General features: G+C 39.1%; 1 protein-coding gene across 1 annotated transcript in view; it reads left to right on the top strand.

Annotated features, from left to right (window-relative positions):
* Positions 1 to 20,590, top strand: part of TOP1 (DNA topoisomerase I) — an 80,796-nt gene that overhangs the window by 49,795 nt on the left and 10,411 nt on the right. Inside the window, exons 9-13 of the mRNA XM_019749059.2 lie at positions 4,478 to 4,593; positions 8,129 to 8,250; positions 9,177 to 9,299; positions 10,945 to 11,132; positions 11,388 to 11,532. Of these exons, the coding sequence (XP_019604618.1) occupies positions 4,478 to 4,593; positions 8,129 to 8,250; positions 9,177 to 9,299; positions 10,945 to 11,132; positions 11,388 to 11,532 (694 nt within the window). The remainder of the gene's footprint in view (positions 1 to 4,477; positions 4,594 to 8,128; positions 8,251 to 9,176; positions 9,300 to 10,944; positions 11,133 to 11,387; positions 11,533 to 20,590) is intronic.

Genomic DNA, 20,590 nt, shown 5'->3' with positions numbered 1-20,590 from the left:
CCTGCTGTCTTCCCCCTCCTTCCTTTGGAGTCTTGGCTCTTATTGGGCCCTGAAGTGGATACGCTCTTTTCCTGGCCCAGCCTTGTGTGTGTGGAATTAGGTACCCTGGAAGGGTCTAACAGCCTAATTTTGCTTCTGTGGTTGAAATCATTGTTGGTATTGCCACACATCAATTCTGAGGGACTGTGACCTTTCGTTTTTATTCTTGTGGTTTAAGTGGGCCTGGTAAGTCTTTAACGGAAGATGGTTGGGTTGGGGGTAAGCAGTCTTTGCTACAGCCTCCAATGCATGCTTTTCTCAAGGCTGACTTAAATTTTATGTGGTCTTAAGCACAATGCTTGATGGTACACTGTAAGTCTTTAGAGGTAGAGAACAGGAATGATTGGCCTCTTAACAGAGCTTGTCCTTTCCTTCTGTCACTATTGGCTGCCTATAATACTCGGAAGTCAGTGTTCCAGTTGTGACTGCCACTGATGGCCTAGTCAGGGAACTTAAATGGTAGTTTCTCACTCTCATTTTTACTGTTCCTCTTGCTATCCCACTAAAAGAATTACACACTTTTACCAGCTTGGCAGACATGCAGATCTTTTGCTCTCTCCCCCTTTCCCCCAAAAAAGAGTCTCTGGACTTGTTCATCCTGCCAAAAACATACTTGGATCCATATCTCCCTCTCTGGTTATTGTGGAGATGGGAAAATGGTCCAGATCCCTCTGAGTGTCTTTACTGTATCACGTTTTCCCCATAGAATCAGTGTTACAAGTGGCTGCAATATGCTCAGACTCAGTTCCGTGAAAACCTATTTAACCCAGATCCCGTATTTTAACTGTTACCCACTATAGCTGTATAGGGTTTCAGCTCTGCCTTGAGTTAAGTACACCATTGTTTCAGGGCTGACCTGTTGGAGCATAAGTCCCATGTTTATTCTAAACAGATGATTCTGCACAAAAAGATGTAGAATCGAGGGAGTTTGTTGCTGGTCTTAGGTATGACTTTTAAATGGAGTCTCCTTTGGCACAGGTAAAATGCTGTAAGGCGTTAGGATTATAATGTAAGGAATTAGTGTTGAAAAACCAGGACTCATGAATACAATCAGTAATAGTGATAAGAAATTTAAGGAATATAGGTAGACATTCTCCTCAAACCAGAGAAACTGTCCTTGACTCAAGAGATTAACTTCCAGAAAGCTGTAGCATATATGACCTTGATTTCTGAAATTTAAAAAATTAAATATGCATTTTACAGTATACTGTGAGGTATTTGTTAACTGCAAGGGAGCTTAATTTCAAAGAGCATATGGATATATCCTTTTTACACACATTTCTAGCATTCTTCTACCTTCCCCTTGTCAAGCACATTTTATTGTCAAATTGATACCTTACTCGAATTAGTAAGTCAGTCAAGCCTGCTGTAGAGAAGTCATTTTGATGTTGAAATACGTGTTTTTCTTAATTCTGTTGGTGAACCACTGATGGAGACTGAAAGGGCAGCACTGCTCTCAGAGACGTGTACAATGGTGGTAGCTGATCCAGTGATACCAGCCAGCCTTTTGGAGGGTGTGTTCTATCTTTCTGTTTAAACTGAGGTTTAGGGTTGAGTGATTCACTCAGTCTCTTAATTTGCTTAAATGGTAAAGAAGTTCACTGTGAGTCCTCAGGTGAACATGTTGGAATAGAAGGAATTATTAAAAACAGTTTGGAGTCTTAATTTAAAAACACTGGAGTTGAGAAGAAGGGCACAAGTCCCCTCACCGTTATGCTGTGATTGCTATAGATGGATTTCTTGCAGTTGCTCTCACATGCATACATGCATATGTACATATTTTCTCTGATTTGGAGAGTAATAATAGACTCGGGGACTTGGGTGGGTGCCTGCATCCAGGCCTTATGCCAACATCTAGTTGGGAGATCCTGCCAGTATTAGATCTGTCAAGTGGTAGGTTGGTTATAGAGGATCTTTAAGGTTCTTCCAGGTCCAAGATTTCATTAAATCTTGACTTTGAGGTTTATTTTTTTAAATTATGTTTAGTTGTGGTAAAATAGCAAAATTTACGATCATAACCATTAAGTATTAAGTATATTCACATTACCGTACAGCCAGAACCACCACCATCCATCTCTAGAACTCTCTTCATCTTACAAAACTGAAGCTCCAACAGTAACTCGCCCTCATTCCCCTGTCCCCTAGCTCTAGGTAACCACTGTTCTATTTAGTCTCTGTGAGTTTGCCTACTTTAGGTGCCTCATGGAACTGGAATCATCAATATCTGTCCTTTTGTAACTGGGTTAGCAAGAAAATGTCCTCAAGATTCATCCATGTTGTAGCATGTATCAGAATTTCTTTCCTTTATAAGGCTGAATAATAATCAGTTGTATGTATAGACCACATTTTGTTTGTCCGTTCATCTGTTGATGGAGACTTAGGTTGTTTCCACCTTTTGGCAATTGTGAATAGTTCTGCTGTCAACGTTCTTGTACAAGTATTTGAATACTTGCTTTCAATTCTTTTGAGTATATTCCTAGGAGTGAAATTGCTAGATCATATGGTAATTCTGTGTTTAAGTTTTGAGCACCCGTCATGCAGTTTCCATACAGCTGCACCCGTTTACATTCCCACCAGCAGAGCACAAGAGTTTCATATTGTCCACATTCCTCCTCAGCAGTTGTTCTTTCTGGTTTCTGTTTTGTTTTTAATAATAGCCATTCTAATGGGTGTGAGTGGTATCTTGTGGCTTTCACTTATATTTTCCTAATGATTGGTGATGTTGAGCATTTTTTTAAGATGCTTATTGGCCGTTTGTATATCTTTGGAGAAATGTCTATCCAAGTCCTTTGCCTATTTTTCAATTGGGTTTTTTGTTGCTGTCGAGTAGTTTATATGGTCCAGATCTTAACCCTTTATCAAACATATGCTTTGCAAATTTCTCTTAGTTCATGGGATGCTTTTTCACTGTTGATTGTGTCCTTTGATGCATAGTTTTAAATTTTATAATCCAATTTATCTAAGTTTTCTCTCATTGCCTATGCTTTTGGTGTCATCTAAGAAATCATTGCTAAATCCAGGGTTATGAAGCTTTTGCCCTATGTTTTCTTCTAAGAATTTTATAGTTTTAGCTCTTACTTTGGGTCTTTGATACATTTTGAGTTTATTTTTGTATATAACGTAAGATAAGCCAATTTCAATCTTTTTGCTTGTGAATATCCAATTTTCCCAACACCATTTGCTGAAAAGACTGTCCTTTTCTCCATTGAGTGGTCTTGGTGCCCTTGTCAAAAATCATTTGAGTACATATGCTGAGTTGGTTTTATAGTATGTAATTTTATTTGATATTTCTGAACTTTGTTTAAAATATTGGAGTTGGAAGATAATGGGAAGTAATAGAGTGTACATAATTGGTCTTCAAAATGATTCTGTAGAACTGTAGGGCTTTTTATTTTAAGGTAGAAATAGTAAAGATTAAAATCGGTGAAGTTTTTAAATATTCTCTTTGTATGACAACTGGCTGACTCTTAAAATGAAGGTAGTGGTAAGAGGTCTGTATAATTCTGGAGAACGGAAGACTGAGACATATCAACCAATTGCAGTGCGTGGTCCTTAACTGGATCCTACTCTACAAAGTACATTTTGGATACAATTGGGAAGTTTGTAATATGGTCAGGGTTTTAAAATGGTACTAGGGAATTCTTTTGTTACATATGATAATATTGTTATGTGAGAAAATATGCTTATGCTTATTTTTATAGATATGTTTACTGAAACATTTATTTACACTGCAATTTACTTTGAAATGGCTCAGCAAAAAATAGGAAATTTAACATAACATTAACAATAGTTGTACATAGGTGATGGGTATATGGCTCTATGTTTGATCATTGTTTTAAACAAAAAGGTTTTTTAAAAGCTGTTTGCACTGAGCTTTACATTCACTTATCAGTGTCTGCTAGATAGCTCTAGACAACCCACAAATACCTTGAGCTCAGTATAACCCAACTGAACTATTATTTCCCAGTCTTCTGTTCCATTATGTACTTTCTCATAGGGTTGTTTCCCCTATACCTTCACCGGGCATCTCCATTTCCAGGAGGACTTTTCTTATGTATCAGCCTCATAAACAATACCTCTGTCATGTATTCCATTGTGGTTTACTGTTATACCATTGTGGTGAAACAACTGTTTCCATTTCCATGTCCTCACTTGTTGCCGAGTTCCTTGAGTAATGACCTTATGTATCCAGTGTATTTGAACTGAACTGTTGACATGTATTTTCCTCCATTCCATCTTATTTGTTGTGAGTGTTGGCTTTTTCAAAGTGAAAGACACTGGTTATTTTGATTCAGGCCTTGAATGTGGGACTCAGAGTCATTCCAGAGCACCCACCGGTCAGTTGAGCATATGATAATTTTGGCATTTAATAGATGATAGATAATCTCTGCATCAGGTGAAGTGACCACTAAATGAGGTTGTACCTTGTCTTTGAAAGGTGGGAAGAAGAGCGCTATCCTGAAGGCATCAAGTGGAAATTCCTAGAACATAAGGGTCCTGTGTTTGCTCCACCGTATGAGCCTCTTCCAGAGAGTGTCAAGTTTTACTATGATGGTGAGTTGTTCCAAGGTTGTCCAGTTCTTGGCCAAGAAAAGAGTGTTTCTATTTAGGAATAGAAAGTGAGGAAGGATCTTATGCTGTATAATCTTTTCTGTTTATTTCATTTTGTTTTATTATCATCATGTGGTTGGGGGGGAGGGTCATCAGGTATTTATTTAACTCTTAAAGGCCCATTTGGTGCTGAAAAAGTGCCATGAGAAAGGGGCTGTTAATGTTTTATCTACATGGTCTCAAAAAGGTCCTGTGAGCACATAGCTCACAGCACTTGGTCTTACAAGCTAAATGTTTTCATCTGAACTTCATTTCTAAAGAGTTATTCTTTGCAGGAATTCTTAGAAAAACCATACTTGAATGGTAGTGTTTTATTTTAGCGATACAATGCAAACTGACAAACTCTCATCACTAGAAACAGTACGAGTATTTGGTTGAGGATTAGTCTGCCATCCACCGCTGGGTAGGGCTGGTAGGTGTCTGTCACTCACTCTACATAGCAGAACATTATGCCTTTGCTGTATGTGCAGTCAGGTCTGATGAGCCGCTCTAAAGATATGCCCTGCCTACTTCTCTTAGAACCCTCAGAATTGTCCGTTAACTATTACTGGTATTTCTGTCCTTGGGAGATGGTAATGATCAACTGATTTCCCTCATTCCCAGAGTTCTATCCAGAAATGGCTAGAGTATATTGTTCCTCAAACCTTTATGTGCTTAAGATTTCCCAGGTGGATCTGGGCCCATTTAATAGGAGTGGAGTAGTGTTGGGTGCTTCTGAACCATACTTTGAGAAACACTCAGCAGGTGAACTGCTGAAAAGCATCAGTGATGAACACTCAAGAGTTCTGCATCTTTGTCTACCAGCAATGACCTCAAGGCCATGGATGCTTATAGGTCAGCGTGGTAGTTTATACTGAAAGGCTGGGTCGTACAAGCAAAGGTCAACGTGGTAGCTTATACTGAAAGGCTGAGTTGTACAAGCAAGGGATGTGTCGAACTTGGCAAACTGGAATTTGTTTTTTAAAACTATGTTTGTTCAGTGTGTCTGTCTTCAGACACCAAGACCCAGCAGTGGTCAGTATTGACTGATCTCTGATCTCATGGTGTTTGCAGTCTGGCAGGACCCTGTAGCCTCAGTGACACATGCTCGCCTCAAAAGAAACATTCTGACCTGTGTTCACCAGAGACCACAGGACAGTTCTACTGTTAGCCTTCACAATGGGTCATTCCTGGAGACTCTTAAACGTGACTCACAGTCAACACTTCAGTGAAAAGAAAGAGCGTAGGACCTTGAAAAAGAGTCCTTAAAGTGCAGTATTCTGTAGCCCTAATCTGGGCTTACCAAGAGCTTTAGAAAGCTCAACTGGTAAAGCTTCACTTTGAGGTTCAAAGTGATTTGATGGAAAGCTAGATTCCCTACTCTTTGGGGTTCTCTTACTTTTCAAGATGGGAAGCCAAAGCCTGAACAGTCATCACTGCTTGCCATGGTCCCTTTCCCCTTCTTCCCCAGTCCTCCATCATAGAGCCCCAGCTCCCGGGCTCTGGTATATTTTCTGATGGTCTTTTCTCTGGAATTTCTTTCCTTTGTATGTAAACTCCCACTCTGCAGTAAGTCAAGAAGTTGTATTCGTCTTATTAGTCCAAATTGATACTACTGTAAGTCCTGCCTACTCTCTAGGGAAGTGAATTCTCAGACTCCTTTAGAACCTGCCAGGAAAGTGGGGCATGAGCTGGCGGAAGCAGTGAATTGCTTCTAAGAAGGTCCAGTTTTCAGCTCTGACTCAGCAGTTTCTTCTTCCTGGAGCTCGGCCTTTTCCACCAAAGTGCTACCATTGCCAGGAACCAGCAAGTCCTCGTCCCTCCACTGCTGCTGGGAGCTGGGGTTTCATCTTTGACAGCTCGTCTAAAGTAGGAAGTTTCAAAATTGCTTCCAGTGTTGGGACAGAATTCAAATTGCCCAGAGTCTCCATTAAAAAAAACGAAAACCTGTTTAGTGTATACCAAACAGACCTGAGAACAGTGTACATTCTTTCTTGCCATTTATTTTATTTCATTCTAGTGACTTAATGTTTTCCTTTATATTGTAAGCATGTTACAACTATACTGGCAACTCTGGTTCAGATCTGAATGGGGACATTCCGAAGTGCAGGAAACCCTTGAAAGCCTGCCTATTCCCGTGTCTGTAGCTTGGGAGGTTGAGAGGGGGAAGGAGCGCCACCTACTGGCCTTTTAAGTTACGGATTCCAAGCAGGTTCTTTTTGCCTACCGTGAGTTTCATTTTTGTGTTTCAATTCCCTGCATCCCTGTAATCAGGGATGATAACCTCCCAACCATCATGAGAGGAGATATCTTCTGAGTTTGCAAATGAATGGGTTTCTGGTTAAGTTATAGTTTTCTATAGTAAACGTGAAAGTCTTTGGTGAATTATCAGTACCTATGTAATAACAGTAAGGTAGTAGAATAGTATTTAACTTCATTTTAAGTATAGCCAAATTATTATGCCATGAATTAGTTCCAGGTGGTGGTGTAAAGTTTTAAGAAAAAAATGGAAATTGCCCTTAAAAGTACTTTCAAAAGTACTCCATTTGAAAAGTAAATTAAATTCCCAAGTACTTGTCTTTTATTGCTTTATCAACTACTTAAGGGACACAAAACCCTTAGGCCCCATTCAGATTTACTTTACACTGTGTGACATCATAATTCTGTTAGAAGGGCTTTTACTAAACACGTAAATGGGGGCATCAGTCATCCTTTGTGCTCTAGACGAGTCCGTTTTTCCTGAAAGGGGCTAATGCTTGTATTCCAGGACAGTGCGTCTCAAACTCGAGTGTGCACGTAGGCTACTTGGGGGCCTTGTTAAAATGTACCCACTGATTCCGTAGCACTGGGGCGGGGCCTGAGATGCTGCATTTCTCACCGGCGCCCACGTGGTGCCAATCCTGCTGGTCCTTGAGTGGCAAGATTCTAGAGGAAGGTCTTATTTAGACTTTTCATATGGGATATCTGGGCTTGCCTGCTATGGATATATATTTTTTTTATTCATATTCCACCCACCTAACTCGAAAGAAGAAAGATGCCTATTTCTTTTCCCCACAATTCCTTTCTTCCACTCCCTGCCCTATCCTTTCCTCCCCTTCTTGAACAGAAGCTGCTTAGCTTAGCAGTGGCAGGAGTCCCTGTGAGAATTTGATTTTTAAAAACCATTGAAGAGGTGTAAAGGACCCTGCTTGCTGAAAGGAAAAGGAAGAGTGACTGGGCCTCCCCCAGCTCATCCCTGTCCTGAGCAGGCACCTGGGAACAATTTACTGGCATAGTCTCCAGAGAATGACCCAGGTAAATATCTGCTAAAGAGAAGGAGCATTTATACAAGTAGCTATAAATCAGAGTATTGTCTTTGTTGTTGTTGTTGCCATGTGTGACCAGACCTTTGTATATCTTGGGAAGGTACCATTATTAAAGCAGATTTCTCCAGAGCTCAGTATTTATACTCAGGACATGAACACTACATCTCATTTTCTGGAACAATTTTTTCTTCTAGGTAAAGTCATGAAGCTGAGCCCCAAAGCAGAAGAAGTAGCTACGTTCTTTGCAAAAATGCTCGATCATGAATATACTACTAAGGAAATATTTAGGAAAAATTTCTTTAAAGACTGGAGAAAGGTATTGTATGTAGCGCATGTATTGATATCCTAGCACCTTGCAGAAATATTGATCAACTACTAATTAATAAGCTATAATTTGACAAAAAATTCCCTAACATAAAATTTGAGTTTTATTAATTTTATTGTAATAAAAGTCATTTTTTTTTTTTTTTGCTCATTTACTATATTACATAAGGTTTTTAGCCAACAAGAATGCTTACGTTTCTTCCCTCCCAGCTGTCACATGGCTGCAGCAGGGACTTTATCAGATGAGGCCAAACGGAAACCCTCAGCTCCAGTTGAGCAAGAGAAAGTTTGTGTCTGCAGGGCCACCCTGTGTCTGCTGTTGCCAAGGGAGATCTAAAGTGATGTCCCTCCCAGTCCCTCTTGATTCTTGATTATTTGCTTTAGGTACTTTCTGTTCTTAAAACCATGTATTCTATATCTATATTGTGATTTTAAACAATCTCATGATCCTCAATTGAATAATGTGGACAGAGGCTGAGCTGAAGTTTATATTCTGAATAGTTCTGGAATAAGATTTAATAAGTGAATAGGGCAGGGACAGTGAGAGAATGAGAGAGAATGAGTATGGGACTATTTTTCTCATTACTGAAACAAATGGCATGTGGTCATGTTTCGCCAACTGTGGTATCCAGATGCCTGGGGGATTGCGGCAGTGTGCTGAGGAATCCAAGACACTATGTAAGAGTTACCTTTTTAAATGATAAATCATTTTAAACATTTTTCTGTCAAAAACATAACGTATAATAGAACAAAGTAATAAAATTATTTCTTTTTTTCAAAACTCACTAATTTAGATTGACTACCTGTCCAGACACCTTTGACTGAAAAAATGCTGCTTTGCTGTCATTGCAAGGAAATCTGGGGGCTTAATTAGTGTATTTACTTTCTTCTTCTATCCCCCCTTTTTCTTTTGACTAGGAAATGACTAATGAAGAGAAGAATGTTATCACCAACCTTAGCAAATGTGATTTTACCCAGATGAGCCAGTATTTCAAAGCCCAGGCGGAAGCTCGGAAACAGATGAGCAAGGAAGAAAAACTGGTACCATTTTTTAAACCTCTGGAGGATTTTGGAATAGTGATTAGTCCATCCAAGTTTCTTTTTGGTTCTTATGACACACCTTTGACTTTAGTCATTTTACATGGCTCTCTGCTAAAGATTTAGGAGTCTCAACCTAGTAAAATCTACATTTTCTTCAGTGTTTTATGTAGGCTTAAAATTGTGAACAAGCAGTTTGTTTAATGGCTCAATATAAGAACCCTGGTGCTCTACTTACTTGAAAACCAGTCAGTAACTCAAATACCTACCCCACTCTGGTTCCTGGATATTTATAACAGATAAAATAATAAGGCCGTGTGCCACCCTGTTCTTTGACCTGTGTGACACTGGAATCTAGCCAGGGTCATTCGTATCCACCTTCCAGCCTTGGCCATCGTCATTCCTGAAGGATATGTCCAGTATCCAGCTGGGATGTCATTTTCTTCTAGAGTACTGGGAGGCAAACGATAGGTATCCTGTTTGGTAAAAATGCTTTTATTGGAACACAGCCACATCTACTTGTGCACATGTTATCTATGGCTGCCTTCGTGCGACAGTGGCAGAGCTGAGTAGTCGCAACAGAGACCAGGTGGCCCTCGAGCCTGTCTAGAAAAAGTTTCCCAACCCCTGATCTGGAGGAATCCAGGCTGGAGTTTCGTTTTTTTCCAGATTGGAGGTCCAAGTGTTAAGGAATTTAAGAAATTCTTTGCACTTCAAAGCCCTGTAGTTTCAGCATTTTATAAGACTTGCATATTTTTAGGCCACTGTGTTTATGTAAGTCATTGTTTGATTGTGCCTATCTGACCTTTAGTTTAAAATCTGTGAATTACTATAAGAATGATAACTGCATCAGATTTTTCAGTCTCAGCTTAGTGTTTTTTCTCACTATTCCAAATTAGTGAAATTTGGTTTATTATTTATTTCGGGGGTGTTTTTAAACTTAAAAACCACTTTGAAGCTTTGTTCTTGGAGTAATGATCCAAAGATAGGGAGGTTTCTTAAGTATCCCCTTGTCAGAGCCCAGCCAGGGACACCTGCTGCCAGCAAGTTCTGAACCTGTTTCTACCCACAAGGCAGCAGGACTTAAACTGAGTTGCTGAGTATAATATGAATGAAGTGGCTGCAGAGGGTAACGAGGCTCCAGATCCTTTCCCCTGCCTTTTCGGAACAAGGGTCACAGAATGCATGGTGTATGTACCTATATACCTAGGAAAGAATCCATAACAGGTTTGTTTGAGTTTGAAAACCCATGTGAAATGCTGTTCAGCTAAATGTTGGAACCTATTAGAGAATGAGGCCCTGTCAGAGGCTCTTCCCCACCCCCATGTTGATACATTGAACAAAAATGGTGTTGATTTTTAAAGTTACATTTAAAAATACCTAGGTAACATATTCATAAACGTATATCCTTAAAGATGAGAGAATCAGTTTTGAATTTATAGTTGAAGTTAATCCTTACAGATAGATCTTTGGGGGAATTTTATTGTATTCAAGTTTGAAAACTCTGTTAGAGGTTTTCCCTTATTTGAATTCATTTCTTAGTACCTTTTAGACTTTACCTTGACCTATTATCACATAAGAGATAACAGTATCTGAGTAGAGAACAGCCATTTGAATCCATTCTGAGTACTTCTTTGCTGTTTTCCAGAAAATCAAAGAGGAGAATGAAAAATTACTGAAAGAATATGGCTTCTGTATTATGGATAACCACAAAGAGAGGATTGCCAACTTCAAGATAGAACCTCCAGGGCTTTTCCGGGGCCGTGGCAACCACCCCAAGATGGGCATGCTGAAGCGACGGATCCTGCCCGAGGACATAATCATCAACTGCAGCAAGTGAGCGCAGGGCACCCTTGGGGCCGGAAATGGATCGCGGGGCTTCCGTGGTTCTCAGTAGTTGGGGACATCTCCCACTGTTTAGGGGGCAGTACAGTATTTCCATGTATAGATCTCCAAGTGCTTTTTATGTATTGACCGGTGAGGAGGAAACTTATAAATGCTCTGTAGATTTATCCACTTCAGGTCATGAAAGGTGAAATTGTGCCTCTCTCCTCCTGATTTGACTGCCCTCCTGCTTTGCTATTTCCACAGAGATGCCAAGGTTCCTTCTCCTCCTCCAGGACATAAATGGAAAGAGGTCCGACATGATAACAAGGTTACTTGGCTAGTTTCTTGGACAGAGAACATCCAAGGTTCCATTAAATACATCATGTTGAACCCCAGTTCACGAATCAAGGTAAGGGGTAGCTAAAAGCGGCACCAGTTAGTGGGACTGGTAGTCTCTTTTTGTTGAAATGTGATATTTTGGCCTCTAGAATCAACTTTGACAAATTAAAAACCCTCCCCCAAAAAAGAAGGCAAGTACTTTCATGGTTAGCATTATCTGGTGACCTCTCTCAGAGGTATCCGTTTTCTGCATTACATTGCAATGTTATTCATTTATTCACAAACATTTGCTGGAATCCTGATATGTGCCTGGCACAGTGTGTACATGGTGCTAGGCACTGTGTAGGTAAACAGGACAGATGCAGTCTCTGCCTTCACATCGCTTCACTTCCAGTGGTCAGAATGTGGTAAATGCATATTGGCTTCTGCAGCACCCTTTCTCTTCCTCACTTCTCCTGGCTACGAGGAAGGCAATAATAATTGCTGTGAATCCAGAAAGAAGTTGTAAGATCTAGAGTCTTACATACTTCTGGCTTTCTAAGGTTTCATCTGAGTAGATTCCATCAGGAACAAGTGGGATAATGTATGTGAAAGCACACTATCAACTGTTGTATTCCCCCTGTATTGTTAGTTACTGATACTATTACTGAAATGGGAAAACTGTTTTGGAAGGGCAGTCAGTTCTCGTTAGTCTGCTATGCATACCCTGCTTGGGAGAGTCCCACGGACTTCCTCCCTGAGCTATACTATGGAAATGTGAACAGCAGCCTAAAGAGAGAGACGGGTTCCACAAGAAAACAGTCAAGGAGTTAGTGAGTGTTTACATTCAAGGGACTGGGACTAAAGACCTTTGTAATCTTGGTTTATAAGTTATTAAACATTTGTTAAGATACGAAAGCCATAGCTCAAAAGGTTATATGTCTTATTGAGAATAAAGTGCACATTTTCTAGCCTATAGTTCTGTGTTCTGATGAGAAAAATATCTATGTTTTCTTCAATTCGAAAATGTCACTTTTCCTAGTTCAGAGTAATAGAATCAGAAAGAGAACCCTCATGGAGAGCAGAAGTCAAGTCATTTAAAGAAACATGTCACATTCCCCTTCTGAAATACGGCAAAGTTGTAGGCTGCAAAGGTGAATAAACAATAGTTTTAGCCCTCAAAGAATTTGTGGGCTGGTGGGAAAATCGAGTAAGAGTTCAGTTTTATTAAATAGAAGAAAGAAAAATGCCAAATGCTTTAGATAAATAGAGCAGTTATTTCCAACAGATAGAGATCAGGAACAACTATATGAAGGAAATTCAGGGGAGGCTAGATAGGGAGCAGGCCACATCTTTAGAAGCTTCCGAAAATTTTTTTTGTGTTATCCTCAATCCAATAGGAAGCCACTGGGTTTTCAAGGGTGAGAAGGGGCTTAATACCAGATTTGTGTTTGAGAAACCTGTGACATATTGATCCTTCTGACTGCCGCTCTGTGGAGACTGGGTTGGACACAAACAAGAAGTTGGAGGACCAGTTGGAGGCTGTTGTAATACTCCGGGCAAGAAGTGGTGATGCCTAAACAGGATGGTGGCAGTGGGGATGGAGAGAGGTGAACAGATTGCAAGTGAGGTATTCTGTGTTTGCTCACAGGCAGGCTTAGAGCTGGTTGTAGGAGAGTCGCTGGGGGTAGTGGTTCTTGTTAGAAAAGCCAGGTGGAGTACCTCAGGGGCAGACACATACTCACTCCATTTATCGTGCACAATACCCAGATAGCTCCTGTGCGCCACAGGGATTTGTGCAGTTTTCTGGATGATGGTTATGGCAGTGAACCTACCAATCACCCAGATGTAGGCCCTGCCTAGAAACTTATGCCCAGGACAGAATGGCTGACACTAGTCAGCTGGTTTGGGATCCTAAGAGTCGTGAAGATGGTTAAAAGCTTGGCAAGTGGTACTGTTGAGGGAAAAAGAAATGTGATTTCTTCAGCTTTCTGCCAATCCTCCTCGGCTATTTCCCACTCAGCAGAAGAGTGAGATCTTCAGAGGTTGGAGTTTGACGGTGCTTTGAATAGTTTTTAACTGTACTGCCAGCAGAAGCAGTGTGCTCTTTTTGGATAAAAATAGGGACGAGCATTAGGGGTTTTATTTTCAATAAAATGCTTCTAATACACAAGAAGAGATAATAATATAACGAATACTCACACCCACCATCTGAATGTGTCAGACCTTAACATAATGTCCTATTCACCTCTTTCATTGCGTAAAAACTATTCTAATGTAAACACAGTTGAAGCCCCGCTGTGTACCATTCATCTCCTTCCCTGGAGATTACTATAATGAACTTAATGTTTTCATTCTCGTGTGTGTGTTTGTATTTTTACAGCATATTTATGTGTGCATAAACAACATGTGGTATTGTTTTACAGGGTTTAATTTTAAATGAGGTATGTTATTGAGATCATACTGCCATGTATTTATTTCACCCAGCTTTGGTTTTGAGAGTTTATCATCTCGACATACACTTCTAATTTATCCATTTTTGTTTGCGATATGGAGTTCTATTATATAAAAAATTATCCTCTTGTCAGGAGACATTTAAGGTCATTTATAATCTTTTGCTATTATAAACAGTGCTGGAATAAACACATTTTCTGTGTGTATATGGATGAAAATTTCCCTCAAAGATTCTTTATATTTCCGAATTGTTCTCTAAAGTATTTGAACTAGTTTATACCACCACCATCCAGTCCCCCCGACAGGGAGTACAAGTTCATTTTCCACATCCTTGCCAACACTTCTGAAGTTTTCCTTTTTAAATTTTGACCTTTGATCCACTAGAATGTATTCTTGTGTATGATATGAGGTTGAGATCTAATATGTTTTTTCCAAATGAATAACCAGTTGTCCCAGAAGTATTTAGTTGTATTACCCCCTCTCTCATAAATCAGATTTCTATATATGTGTCAGACTGTTTCTGGACTCTCTGTCCTATTGGTCTGCTTATCTGTTTCTTCATCAGTAAGATACTATCTTAACTACTGTAGCTTTGTAAAATTTTACTATTCAGTAGAACAAGTTTCCTTCATCTCATTCTTCAACACTGTCTTGGCTATTCTTAGCTCTGTGCTGTTTTGTATTCATTTTTAGATAAATTTGTCGAGTTCCAATGAAGACTTGAGATTTTTATTAGAATTGCATTGAATTTGTAGATTAATAGGGGGAAAATACTAATATTATTTCATTATCTTATTGTTTTTCCAGTCCATGAACGTGTTATACCTCTCCATTAATTCATGTCTTTGAATATTTCCTCCAGTATTGTTTTGTAATTTTCTCCATAGAGGTTTTACACATTTTAAAAACCTTTTTTTCTTAGAGACCTTACAGTTTTTAGTGCTGTTGAACTATATTTTTTTTTATTACATTTCTGTTGGTTATTACTGGAGTTGTAACGCTGTTGATTTTTGAATACTGCTCTTATATCTGACAACATTGCTGAACTCATTCTAAAAGTGTCAGTGTTTTTTGGGGTTTCTATATAGATAATTAACTATAAATGAAGACAATCTTAACTTCATTTACATTAAACCTTAACTCTCTCTCCAATCAACAGTTGGGACAGTTAGATATTTCATTAATTTCTGTACTCAATACTTCCCCACTGGATTTACTTTTCTTGTTGAAATACATCTGTTACTGTTTCTTTAGTGAGGATCCATAGGTGGCAAATTCTCCCTTTGTTTACCTGAAAATTTCTTTATTTTCATCCTTATGATCTGTCTTTTATTAAATAAAGGATGCATCTTTATTATGCATTTATGCTATTTCTAAGTATAAATATAGTTTTATAGATACTCAGACTAGACTTTCAGTCTCAGGACTAATGTATTTTTATTCTGAAAATCTCCCAGCCTTTATTTCTTCCACAGCTGCTAAGCCATTCCTTTCATTTGCTTCTTATAGAGTCCTATTAGATGAATGTTGGAGCTTTTCAATCTATACATGTGTTTTTTTTAACTATATTTTCATATTCTTTATCTCTTTAGGTCTGGTCTTCATTTGGGGGCAGTTCTGTAGTAGGGCTCATTTCCAATTCACTAATTCATTTTTTTAATTATATCCAATTTAAAGTTTATCCCATCTGTAACTTCTTTCAGTTTATTTCAGTTATTTTTTTATTTTCAGGATGTCTAATTTTTATCTTATATACCTGATTTTATTTCATTTTATTTCTATTGGTTTATAATTTCTTGTCTTTTTTAGTGGATGTTTTATTTTTTTCTCTTTATACACCTTTCACTTTGTCAGATTGTTCTTTAAAATGTTTCCTGAAATGACTTCGTGTACTAATTATTGTTTGGGCAGTTTTTCTAAGCCATTTTCCTCTATTTGTTATAATCTTTTTGAGGGGGGTTTTGTCTACTTATCATCCCCTTTTCCTCCCCCTTTCTCTCCACTTCTCTGCTCATTCCTCCTGCCTCAGAGCGCGTCTTCTAGCCTATGTCAGCTCAAGCTAACACAGCCCCTGGGTTCAGAGCTCCCTTGTTGCATGGAACACTTTCCTTGCTATGGATGATCAAAGCATGATTTCACTGACCTGATCTGACCCAAAAGTCTATAAAATTAAGTTTTTATATGAGAGTGTGATGGGTGGCGATTGGTGATTTTATTTCTTGGTAGACGTAGGTCCACCTTAGGGGAGGCTGCCATCATGGGGCTTGGTTCTACATCTTTCTGCTCAGCCCCTAGAGATTTCTCCTGTTCTGGGGTTCTTTGTTTGGTCTTGTATGTATATTTTACTCATTCACTTTCCCCATGTAGTATTGTACCATTCTGCTCCATCTCTGTCTGCTCTGTCAAGATATTAAGCTCAAGCGTGTGACTTAATAGATTTTTGACAATTTAGAAAATTTGAGCAAAGGTAAAAAAAAAAGAGCACAGCTGAAGTGTGGGTTCCCTTTGATGTCCTCTGTTTTTGCCCCTTTCTGGAAACTTGGATTAGCCTACTAGGAGTCATAGCCAGGGTTATACTGTTTCCAGCCTCACAGGTCATTGAAAGGATTAGGGCTTTTGAGAGCCATAGTAACATTTGTTCCAGGTACTGAAAATATTGCCCTGAACTCGTGTACATCTTTCTGTGCTCATCCTAGTTTGTTCTGCTTTTCCTCCCAGGATTTCCATTATACAGACATCTTTTTGCAAGTGTTTCCATTCCCTTCCTCTTCTACTTTGTACCTGGTGCCCACAGAATCTGAAATAGCAGGGGAATGACAGTCAGCGTTCTGGATCCTGTAGTTAAACAAAGCTCTCTTACCCCAGATAAACCATGGATCTAGGAGATTACAAAAGGACTGCTTGTAGGGACTCACTGCTAAGTCTAGGGCACTGCCAGCTGGGGAAGCATTATGTAGTCTCGTAACTGGAAACTAGCCACTAGTAAAGGTAAGGTTCTTTAGACCAGTCTTAACTTTACAACCAAAATTTATCGTCATGATTTTACTTTCAGATTAAGTACAGCAAACTTTAGAATCAATGTTGACATCACATTATCTTCAAACCTATTAAAATATTCTTAATGCCAGATAAACTTTGCTGCCTTTTCTCTTTAGAACCTGTAATGCTCTGGGGTCTCAAAGATGTATATGTCTATAACCTTTGAAATGTAACCATCTGGGGATTAGATGGCTGGATTGAAGGAAAATGTCTGTATGAAACTTTGTAGTCTTGGGAAGCTCTGATTTTGGTGAGTTTTATTAGAAAAACAAAATAAGACATATGCTTATTTCTTTAAAACTATATTTTGAACCTGATTTCTTAGTATAAAATTCTAAATTTTCAAATGTAAGAACTGAAATATTAAAGCTTCTAGATAATATCAGAGTAGAATATCTGTACGACCTTAGGACACAAAATAAACACTAATGATTAAAGAAACAATTGATAAAGTGGACTTCATTAAAAGTAAAAACTTAGATTCAACAAAAGACACTGTTAAAAACAAATAAGTATTCAAGTTGCAGATTGGGAGAAAATTTTTGCAACATGTTTATCCATCTGACAGAAGACTTGTATCCAGAATATACAAAGAATTCTTATAACTCAATAATAAAAAGACAAACATCCCCATAAAAAAGAACAAAAGACTTAAATAGATGCTTGACAAAAGAAGCTAGAGGAATGGCCAATAAATAAACACATGAAAGAGTGTTCCACATAACTGATTATCAGTGGAATGCCTAAGTAAACCACAGTGAGATACTAATTCCAATTCTAGGTATTTTTGTCCCGAATGAAGTGAAAACATATGTCCATAAACATACTTGTACAAGAATGTTAATAGCAGTACTATATTCCTGAGAGTCCAGACCGAAAACATCCACCAGGGGTCCATCAACATACAGATAACCACATTATGGTATAGCCAAACACATTAGAGATAATCGTAGAATATACCTTATATATCAGCAGTTAAAAAGAGGGAACTACTGATAAATGCAACAACACAGATGAATCTTTAAAACATGTTGAGAAGCCACACATAACAGCCTATACTGTATGATACCATTTATATAATATTCTAGATTAGGCAAAACTAAACTAGGATGATAGCAATCAGATGAAAGGATCAGTAGTTGCTTAGTTGGTGATTAACTGGGACGGGGCATGAGGGAACTTCTGGAATGACAAAAATATTCTCTGTCTTGATGGGTGGGTGTAGTGGATCAAAACTGATCAAACTGTACACTTAAATATGTATAACAAAAACTTTTAAAGACTTATTCAGAATAAAAGGTGAATGGAAAGTACTGGAAGAAAGTAACACAACTTAGTATCTGAAAAAGGATTTTCATAAAAAGACTATAAATTCTCTACAAATCAATCACAAAAAGACATATGTATGTGTATATATATATATGTATGTATATATATATGTATGTATGTATATATATATGTTTTGGGGTTTTTTTAAAAGATTTTTATTGGGGAAGGGGAACAGGACTTTATTGGGGAACAGTGTGTACTTCCAGGACGTTTTTTCCAAGTCAGGTTGTCCTTTCAGTCTTAGTTGTGGGGGGCACAGCTCAGCTTCAGGGCCAGTTGCCGTTGCTAGTTGCAGGGCGCTCAGCCCACCATCCCTTGCGGGAGTCGAACCGGCAACCTTGTGGTTGAGAGCCCACTGGCCCATGTGGGAATCGAACCAACATATATATTTTTTAGCCCCAACGTATATATTTTTTAATGGGCACGTATAAAAAGCTGGTTGAATTTTCTCTTTAAACATGGTATAAACATGGCCAGTTTGTTGCATCTTGTGTTTAAGTGATACATGTTTGGAGTTTAGAATGCCATTCACTGCCTCTTTAGTGTTCTACACAATGGCAGCTTCATATAGGGGTCATCAGCTAAGTGAGAAGTAAAGAGCCACTAAGAGCCACTGGCCAATACTGAGTTCTGGGGAGGGATTAGGGAACAGGATTAGCTCACCTCCCACTTTGCTATCCTGAATCCAGAGCCTGACCCCACTTACCTACTTGCCTAATGGATAAGCAGGTATATTAGAAAAAGAGAAAATACCTTGGGTCTACTGATTAAAAAAAAAAAGTCACCCAAAGAATGTTGTATGTAACTAATCAAATTAGATTCTTACCATTACAGAGGGTTGACTGAGTAGGGGAAGAGGACAAGGGTTAAAATGCAGCCCCCCTATAGTGGACGCCTTGTTTTACTGAGATGCTTTTGATGAAGACCTTGCCTGGAAGACCCAAATGGATATTTTATTTTCTAGAAGTAGTCTGAGAAAGCTTGTTCAAGTGCATTTTACGCTGTGGATTCTGTTCAGGGAAACTGAAGGCGCAGGGATAAGCATACTTCCTGGAGGCCAGCCCTCCCCTGCTGGACCGAGACAAGGTGGCTTCTGCACCCACCCCACCCCCATCTCTGTGTCCTTATTTGAGAGAATCCTGGATCCTTGTGCCAGGAGCCCAGCCAGCCTGTGAAGAAAAGTTGGTCTTTGTGATATCTGTGAATGAATTATTTGTTGAGTTTTCTAAACCTTGTTTCAGTGGCATGACTAACGGACTGAGGAAATAGAATTCTATAGGACTTTGAAGAGTCAGAGTCAAGCTTCGGTAGGCCCACATGCCTTAGAGAAGGGAGAGCCCAGTCTTGAGCTGGAGACTGTACTGTTAGAGACAAGCCTTTCGTGTCCTTGCTCTCTCCCTGCCCTTTTCCCTGCCCTCCTCCCTGCCTCCCCTCCGTGTCCCCCTCCCCCCCTCCCTCTCACTATCCCCTTCTCTCTCTTCTCGTCTCTGTCTCTGTGTAAATAAGAACCGTTGCCATGGAGATTTATTACTACTAACTTGTACATGAGGACAACTTGTATGTATCACATCTTTTCTTATTCACTGTTGTAAATGTCAAAATGTACTTAGAAAAATCACTAATAAATTTTCAGCTTCCCATTGTCAGGAAATAGAACTTAGATATTTCTTCTGTATCACCAGCTACTAAATCACCCACCCACAACAACACGTAGTTACTGAACCTCTTGTTTTGTAGCCAAACAAGTAGTACAGCTCGTCCACACACAGCTGTGGGAGAGTGCCGATGACTCCTTAGCATGCCGGGTAAGCTTCATTTCTGAGTGTTTGTTACAAGTAGAAGACATTTCTTACCCCATGTACCCCACACTCCCGCATGCTCAGAAGGCCACTTATCTTGCCACAGTTCTTAATGCCTCGAGGACCATGTGTCCCTGTCATAGGCGGGATCCAGGCATATGTGGGTAGAAATCACTACCCATCTCTTTTGTTGCAGGGTGGGGGAATTAAGAGCAGTGAGTGATTCTTGGGTTCTTAAATTCCATCCTGGTGTTCATGTCATATAGTCTGTTGTAGGCCTTGTAATAATATCCCTGGTCCTCGTATATTTTTTTGGATTTTTTCCCTTCTTTACCTTTTTCACTTATTATCAGTCCTTGCTAGCAGAAATCTTCCATCACTGTTGGTTACATTCAGTCTTTTTCACACCTTTTAAAAAACCTTTAATTGGCTTTCAAATGAATTTTTAAACCTTCCACTCAAAGCTCTAATGTTTAAAAAAAAAAAAACTTCCCAGTAACAGTGTTTCCCTCCATCTAACCAAGAATA

This window comes from Rhinolophus sinicus, linkage group LG13 (genome assembly GCF_036562045.2).
Source record: "Rhinolophus sinicus isolate RSC01 linkage group LG13, ASM3656204v1, whole genome shotgun sequence".
Classification (NCBI taxonomy): domain Eukaryota; kingdom Metazoa; phylum Chordata; class Mammalia; order Chiroptera; family Rhinolophidae; genus Rhinolophus; species Rhinolophus sinicus.
Note: the sequence above shows the minus strand (reverse complement) of the source record. Positions and strands in the feature narration are given on the sequence as shown.